Source organism: Mauremys mutica, chromosome 14, assembly GCF_020497125.1.
Source record: "Mauremys mutica isolate MM-2020 ecotype Southern chromosome 14, ASM2049712v1, whole genome shotgun sequence".
Taxonomy (NCBI): Eukaryota; Metazoa; Chordata; order Testudines; family Geoemydidae; genus Mauremys; species Mauremys mutica.
Window position 1 is genome coordinate 46,468,040 of NC_059085.1, and position 7,343 is coordinate 46,475,382.

Sequence of the window (7,343 nt, forward strand, 5' to 3'; positions counted from 1 at the left end):
CTGGTGAGTCTTGCCCACATGCTCAGGGTTTAGCTGATCACCATATTTGGGGTTGGGAAGGAATTTTCCTCCAGGGCAGATTGGCAGAAACCCTGGGGGGTTTTCGCTTTCCTCTGCAGCATAGGGCACGGGTCACTTCCTGGAAGATTCTCTGCATCTTGAAGTCTTTAAACCATGGTTTGAGGACTTCAGTGACTCAGACACGGGTTTGATACAGGAGTGGGTGAGATTCTGTGGCCTGCGTTGTGCAGGTCAAACTAGATGATCATAATGGTCCCTTCTGACCTTAAAGTCTATGAGTCTATAACACTGTGTACACAAGCACTTATGCTGCTCAGGGGGCTGTTGGGTTTTTTTCACACCCTTGAGCGATACAAGTTTTGCTGACATAAGTGATAGTGTAGACATGGCCTCAGTCAGCTGGCTGAGCGGGCTACTCTTCCCTCTCCTCCCCCCTCCCCATAAGGCCTTCCTTATAAAGTACTTGTAAAGCATTTTCAAGGTGGAATTTCCTCATGTGAAGAAGAGTTCTGGCCAGTAGCTTTGCCTCAGAAGTACTTTGTTGTGCAGCTCTCCAGAGGTAGCTGCAGCAGATAGTAAGTGGAACATCACTAGTCTGTGGCTAGGACTGACACGAGCCACTGTGCCTAGACAGAGCTTTGCAGTGAATACACTGGGTAGCACTACTTATTTGGCTGCTAAGGGTTATGCAGGCTGCAGGAATAGAGTTCTCCTCTCCCTGTATTTTTGCGCTAATGGAGGGGAGATAATTCACCTCTTGCCTTGAGAGTTGAGAGAAGGATTTGCTAAATAAGTACCATTTTCCCTCCCAGTTACCTAGAGGATGAGTGACAGGTACCAAAAAGAGAGCACTACCAAGCAAACCAGATATACTTCAGCTGATAATTGGCTTTTATTAATCTTTTTCTTCAACTGCCATATCTCTGGCTCAACCCTGCTGCTTCGTGATCTCATGTGATGGTTTAGAGTAGAGACTGGTGCCAATTAAGAGAAACACTAGAGGCTAAACATCACTTGTATTCACTGGTGGGTTTTTAGGCAGTGCTGGCCAGTCATGTTGGTTCTGCATGTTTTCCATGTGGTCAGTGCTAACGAAGGGATGCTACACATAGGGCCTGCTGTGAAACCACATTTCATGTTGAAGCTTGTTCATGGTTTCATAGAGCCATTGCCCCATTATATGCCATTAAAAAGTCAAAGAAACAAACTTTAAAAGAGTAAAGTTCACCTTTAATTGTTTATAAAGAATACAAGGAAGAGCTCAGCATTTAATCTTTACTGTAAAGCGTGGAGGCTTTATGAAATCTGACAACAGAATTTTCATAGCTGAACTCTGTTTTCCAAAGTCTCAGATCTTGCTCAGTCTTCTCTCGTTTCCACTGTGATCCAGGCCTTCATGCCATTTCCCCTTGGGTTGGTCACAGACTCAATCCTAGGTGCTATTGAACATGTTCTTATAGTGTAAAGCCCTGCCCTGTGCAGGGGCTCTCCGCTAGGCTCCACACAGGCATGCCGCACTCAACTAATCATTAGGGTCACACTGTACTGCCTGAGTGACATCACTCTGCTTTATGGCAGTGGGTCTCAAACTTTTGTACTGGTGACCTCTTTCACATAGCAAACCTTTGGGTGCGACCCCCCCTTATAAATTAAAAACACTTTTGTATATATTAAACACCACTATAAATGCTGGATGCAAGGCAGGGTTTGGGATGGAGGCTGACAGCTCGTGACTCACCATGTAATAACCTCAGGACCCTCTGAGGGGTCCTGACCCCCAGTTTAAGAACCCCTGCTTTATGGGAACAATGGTTGGTGTTTGTCTTCACTTACCCTTCCACTAATGATCAGGTTTGTAAAATCATTTGCTTATATGATCAATTACATTTTAAAAAAACAACAAAACCATTGTTTAAAGGTGACCCCCCTGACCTCCACCATGTGAGGAAACACAGGCTTAGAGGAGAGTTAGTGGCAGGGTTTCATGGCCGAGCCTGGGCTCTTTTCCTATGTCATTCTCTCCTGCTCCCTGCACTGCTGTAGCAAGCAGCTGGGAATCAAAGTTGTTCAAATATGCAGTGATGAGAGGAGAGATGAAGTCCCATTGTGCTTATTTAAGGTCAAGTGAAAAGCTCAGTCTTAGCTAATGAACAAGGTATCTTGCCAAGTGCTGGTAGTTCTACCTTGTATGGGAGGAACGGGACTATGGCCAATGAGAGAGCTGGGACATCTGCAGATCAGGGGATGGAGGGGCCCCTCTAGTCCCAAGATACTGAGCTCAGCACAAGCAGTAAGCTAGTCACTGCTAACAGGCAGAGCCATGGAGCAGATGTGGAACTAAGAATGCATCTGTTCCGCTCACATTCACAAGATTTAAATATGAGGGCTGGTTAAGAGCAGCTTGGCTTGGCTCTAGCTGGAGCTGTTCTCTCATGGTAGGGATGCTTGTTGTGGTCATGGTCCTGTGTTCTGATTGTAGCAGAGCAGATGCAATGTCCTGAGCCAGGGAAAATGGTGCTGCCCCTTCTTGGTGTCCAGGCTGGCAGCCACAGAGAGAGATGAGCTGGTAGGACAGCTTGGGTATGCACAAGCCACCCTAAAACTCATACATCTGCACTGGCTTCTCTCTCAGCTGATGAACTGTTTTGTATCCCCTGACAGCAAGGCCAGCACTGACCAAGAACACCACAATGGCTATGCAGCTAAAGAGCCCAGCTGCTATCTCTGCCCCATGCACACTGCAGCTGAAGCCTTGGTAGCCTTTGCTTTGGTAGAGATGCTCTCTCTCTTTGCACACTGGAGAATCGTAGGCATCCAACAGATGGTGGAAGTAGAAGTAGAGAGCAGGCAGGAAGCCAAGTGCAATCAATATGTCCAGGGTGCATTCAAGCAGCAGCCAGGCTGGGAAATGCCATGGCAGCCGCAGCACACCAACCAAAACCAGAAGGCAAGAGAAGGCCATCAGGGCCCCTCCCACAGCCATCGCTGCCCTTGCTGTCGGCAGCTTTAATTGGTAGAACTGGGTGTCAAGTTGCTGGGCTTTTTCCCCCTCTGCCCCATCAAAGCCACTATAAGCCCCTCCATACTGATAGTAGTAAATGCCCCCCAAGCTGGGAATGCCGGTGTAACCGCCTGTCGAGCTGTAGGACACAGAGCTGCAGATCAGGATCAGCATGGTCAGCAGAACTTCCACCAGCTGGCAGCAAGCTGCAAAGATGAACAATTCAAAGGCCAGTTAGCAATGAGTCTCTTATTGAGAAGGTCCTGCACCCCCCCCGTAACTATAAGAGGGCTGGCTTCTCTCACAGCAGCACCGGGGAATGAGGGAAGGTGTGCCTGTTGCTGACCATGAATTAAGTAGCTGAAGCTCCCTGAGGGAAAGATGACCACAGGACAACATGCAAGGCCCACCTTTTCCTCACCAGTTTCCTTGTACATTTTCCCATGACTGCAAAGCCCAACTTCTTCCTTAGGTGTCTGATGACAGGGCAGCCATACAGCATAGTGGGGAACTACTCCTCACAGTCCTACTGTCAAGTGTATTTCAATTGTTGTTGAAGTACCTGGATCTCTAGGGAGGGGCTTGCAATTGTTACAAATCCAAACAAATCAAGAAGCTTGATTAATATGAGAGCTCTTCACCTGCCCTCTGAATGCAGGGGGCGGACCAGAAGAAGCAGCCAAGATCCAGCCTATCTGCTTTAGGAGGGAGGAGGAGAGACTATTTTGCTTTGATCTTTATATTTTAAGGGCCCTTTTTCTTAGGTGCTGAGCACCAACAACTTCAGATAAATCCATGGGACCTGTGGACACTCTGTCATGCTGAGGGGTGTGACACAGCTACCTTGACAGACAGGAGCAACAACTCACTAATGCAAACAAGCCAGCAGCCCCAGAGCAGGAAATAAAGGCAGCTGTTAGTGGGCTCTGAAAATCTAATTTGTTTTAACTTGCTTCAAACCCCAAAGGGCACATGAGGGATGCCCTTGGTAAGGCTATCCCTCATCACCACTGTATGCCGCGGACAGGGCAAGCCTCACAACTTTGCCAAGCACTCAGCCACTTTGGGGTGCAAATGAAGAACCCACCTGAGGCAGGACCAGCTGGGAACACCCTGTATTCCAAACCTAGGGAAGGGCCAATTGCTTGGCTGGGAACATGCTATACTCCTAGCCTTCTCGCTCCCTGAACATTCAGAGCCAGCAGTAGCTGGACATGCTGCTGGATCCAGTCAGCTCCCTTCAATGTCCATGGGGGTGTACGGCAAATTAACTGTGCCAAACATCTCAGCCTCTGTACCCAAAAACTGACAGTCTATGCACTTGCTCCAGTGAAGGGAAGAGTCTTAAGAGTGAAGGGTGCACAGAAATTTCACCCTCATGCCTGGAATAAAGCATAAAGGAATAAAGCATAAATAAAGCATAAAGGAATAAAGCATAAAGGAATAAAGCATAAAGGAATAAAGCATAAAGGAACTTGGTCATACACCCTCCAAACTGTCCAGTCAGAGAAGGCAGCAGAGAGCCCAGGTGATGGCTCAGTACTGGGTGCAGGCCCTGACTTTACCCCTGAGCATTACATGACAGCAGCGGAGGATACGGGAGGCAAGTTGCTGTGCGAGGTTGGATTGGCTGTAAAACAGTATGAAGGAGAAAAGGGGCAGCTTTTTAAAGTAAGAAACTTGACAGCAACTTGACTCTTTCTGAGCAACTAATTCACGCATGCAAAGGCACCAAAACCCTCCCCCATTCCCTGCTCCCAACAGGTTTCTGGAGGAGTTTTATTGCAACTGATACTGGGCAAAGTTCCATCATCCACTGATACACCCCTTTTATGAGCTTGTAATAACTACCTGACACCCTTTATCTAGCCTCCTCTGCTCTCCTCTCAGCATCAACAGCAAATCCCATTCCTGCTGCTCCCTGTAGGTTGATGCCCACCACCAAGTCACAGGAGTAGAGAGACGTGCAGCTGACCAGAGCCCTCACCTCAATAACCCACACTCAGCTTAAGGCATGAGCTAGAGTGAGAGTTCACCAGCCACTGGCACAACCTCTTCCTTGCCCTTCTGCAGTATGACACATCCTAGCCCCGGGATCAGCAAGTGAACAGCTCTCCTGGAATCAGGTGTTGTCTTTGTCTCAGAGGACAGATCCCCAACCGGCAAGATACATCCCAGCTATGGACCTTGCTGCAGGCATGGCCATCTCCTGGGCCTAAAGTGCACTCGGTTCAAATGGGTGTGTGTACGCACATAGGTTAAAGAGCACTGGGATGAAGTGGGTCTGTGTGTACGTACACACATACACACAGGTTGAAGTCCACTCAGTTGCAATAGGTCTGCGTACACATAGATTCAGAGATTCCAAAGACAGAAGGGACCATTGCCATCAGGATAAAGTGCACCCACAGACACACGCGAGTTAAAATGCACTGCGTTAAGGATACACACACAGGGTAAGTGTGCCAGGTTACAGTGGGTTTGTACACACATGGTAAGTATGTCGGGTTATAGTAGGTTTGTGTACACACACCACACATAGGGTAAATGTGTCGGGTTAGGTCCTAGCCCCGGAAATCAAATTTCTGAAAAGGAGTAGGGTTGCTGAGTCATGCAGGTTGTTAGCACCACCTGTGGGAACCCTCCTCTGATTGGCTGTTCTCTCCACTGCCCCACTTCCTAAGCTACAGCAGCCAATCAGGATTCCCCCTGCCCCCCCCTCCCCCGGAGCAGACCTCCTTCTCCCAGGAGGAGCTGGGGGAACAGGGTAGGGCAACCAAACAGCAAGTGTGAAAAATCGGGATGGAGGTGGGGGGTAATAGGAGCCTATATAAGAAAAAGACCCAAAAATCGGGACTGTCCCTATAAAATCGGGACATCCGGTCACCCTAGGGCAGGGCGAGCCCAGCAGCTCAAGACACACATCCAGCTACCGGCCAGGGGCACAGAGGGAACTGGCAGGTGCCTCTGTCCAGTCTCACCAGGACTAACAGCCAAGAGGCGGCAGGGGCAGGAGACCCCTCTCCCCCCACTTTAGACAGGACACCTGGCACCCGCATCCCCCAGACAGGGCCCTGTGCACTATGGGAATTAGTGCAGAGCATCTGCTGAGTCACAGGCAGGTGTGTCTTACCTCTGGCCGTGCACAGGTAGCGGCACTGGTAACACTCCAGCAGGCCTGACGGCTCTGCCTGGTAGCACTCCGGCCTCTCACAGCTGGGTCCACGTATGGGGGATGGCAACACAGGTGGGGGCTCCTCACTGCCAGCCAAACACAGAGACTCAGAGACAGAGGCTTACCTGGCAGGGGGGGGAGAGGGGAGTGGGGCAAAGGGGTCCAGAAGCCATGAATATGGAGCAGAGGGATGGGGGGCAGAGATAAGAGCCAAGGCTGGGGGTCAGAGTGCTGGGACCAGGGGGCAGAGGGTGCTGGGATAGGGGCAAGCTAGATGGAGGAAGGGGCAGGGGTGCTGTGGGGCAGGGCTGAGAGGGGGCTGAGGGCAGTTAGTGGGAGAGCTGGCATGGAGGCAAGTGCGGGGGGGCAGGTGGAGGAGCAGTAGGGGATGGGTCAGAGTAGGGCAGGCAGGGGGTGCTGGGAGGAAGCGGGGGAGGGGCAGGTGGCCAGGGGAGAGAGGGTTCTGGGAGGGGCAATGGGGGTGGTGGGAACTGGGGTGGTACAGGTGGGGGGCTTGGGGCAGGAGTGGGCACTGGGAGAAGAGGTGAGGGGGCAGGTGGCCCGCTGGAGGGAGAGGCAGTGGGGGTGGGCAGAGGGCACTAGCAGAGGATAGTGGCTTGGGGCAGGAGGGGTGCTGGGGGGCAGGGGTGGGGGAGGCGGGGGGGTGGGCCGGTGGAGGGGGGGAGGTAGGGGGCACTGGGGAGGCGGGGGGCAGCTTTGGTTCGCGCCAGGCCCGGCCCCGCTCTCACCGGCCGGGCCGGGGCCCCCGAGGGGGGCCGCTCGCCGCGCGCGCCCTGCCCGGCTGCCGGGGCCGCCTCCGCTCGCGCTCCGCCATCTCGGGCCGGGACTGAAGCGAGAGACCCGCCCCGTGCCCGGCGGCGCTCACCTCACGGGGCGGGGCGGGGCTCACCTGGCCGGGCGGGGCGCTCAGCTCGCGGGGCGGGGCGGGGCTCACCTGGCCGGGCGGGGCGCTCAGCTCGCGGGGCGGGGCGGGGCGCTCAGCTCACGGGGCGGGGCTCAGCTCACGGGGCCGGGCGGGGCGGGGCTCACGGGGCCGGGCGGGGCTCGCGGGGCGGGGCGGGGCTCGCGGGGCGGGGCGGGGCTCGCGGGGCGGGGCGGGGCGCTCACCTCACGGGGCGGGGCGGG

At 53.1% G+C, this 7,343-nt stretch overlaps 1 protein-coding gene across 1 annotated transcript; it reads right to left on the bottom strand.

Annotated features, from left to right (window-relative positions):
* Positions 1-1,229: 1,229 nt before the first annotated feature.
* Positions 1,230-7,077, bottom strand: MARVELD3 (MARVEL domain containing 3). Its single transcript, XM_044987848.1, has 3 exons — positions 6,947-7,077; positions 6,156-6,283; positions 1,230-3,228 (listed from the first exon to the last, which is right to left on the bottom strand). The coding sequence occupies exons 1-3, from the start codon at positions 7,030-7,032 to the stop codon at positions 2,618-2,620; spliced, it is 825 nt and encodes a 274-aa protein (XP_044843783.1). The 5' UTR covers positions 7,033-7,077; the 3' UTR covers positions 1,230-2,617.
* Positions 7,078-7,343: the final 266 nt, after the last annotated feature.

Bases quoted from the DNA above. Each gene is read 5' to 3' on its own strand.
- MARVELD3 (XM_044987848.1), bottom strand. From the start codon at position 7,032: ATGGCGGAGCGCGAGCGGAGGCGGCCCCGGCAGCCGGGCAGGGCGCGC. The intron at 6,284-6,946 runs GTGAGAGCGGGG...TTTGGCTGGCAG, and splicing joins CGGGGGCCCCGGCCCGGCCG to TGAGGAGCCCCCACCTGTGT. The intron at 3,229-6,155 runs GTAAGACACACC...TCATCTTTGCAG, and splicing joins CTACCTGTGCACGGCCAGAG to CTTGCTGCCAGCTGGTGGAA.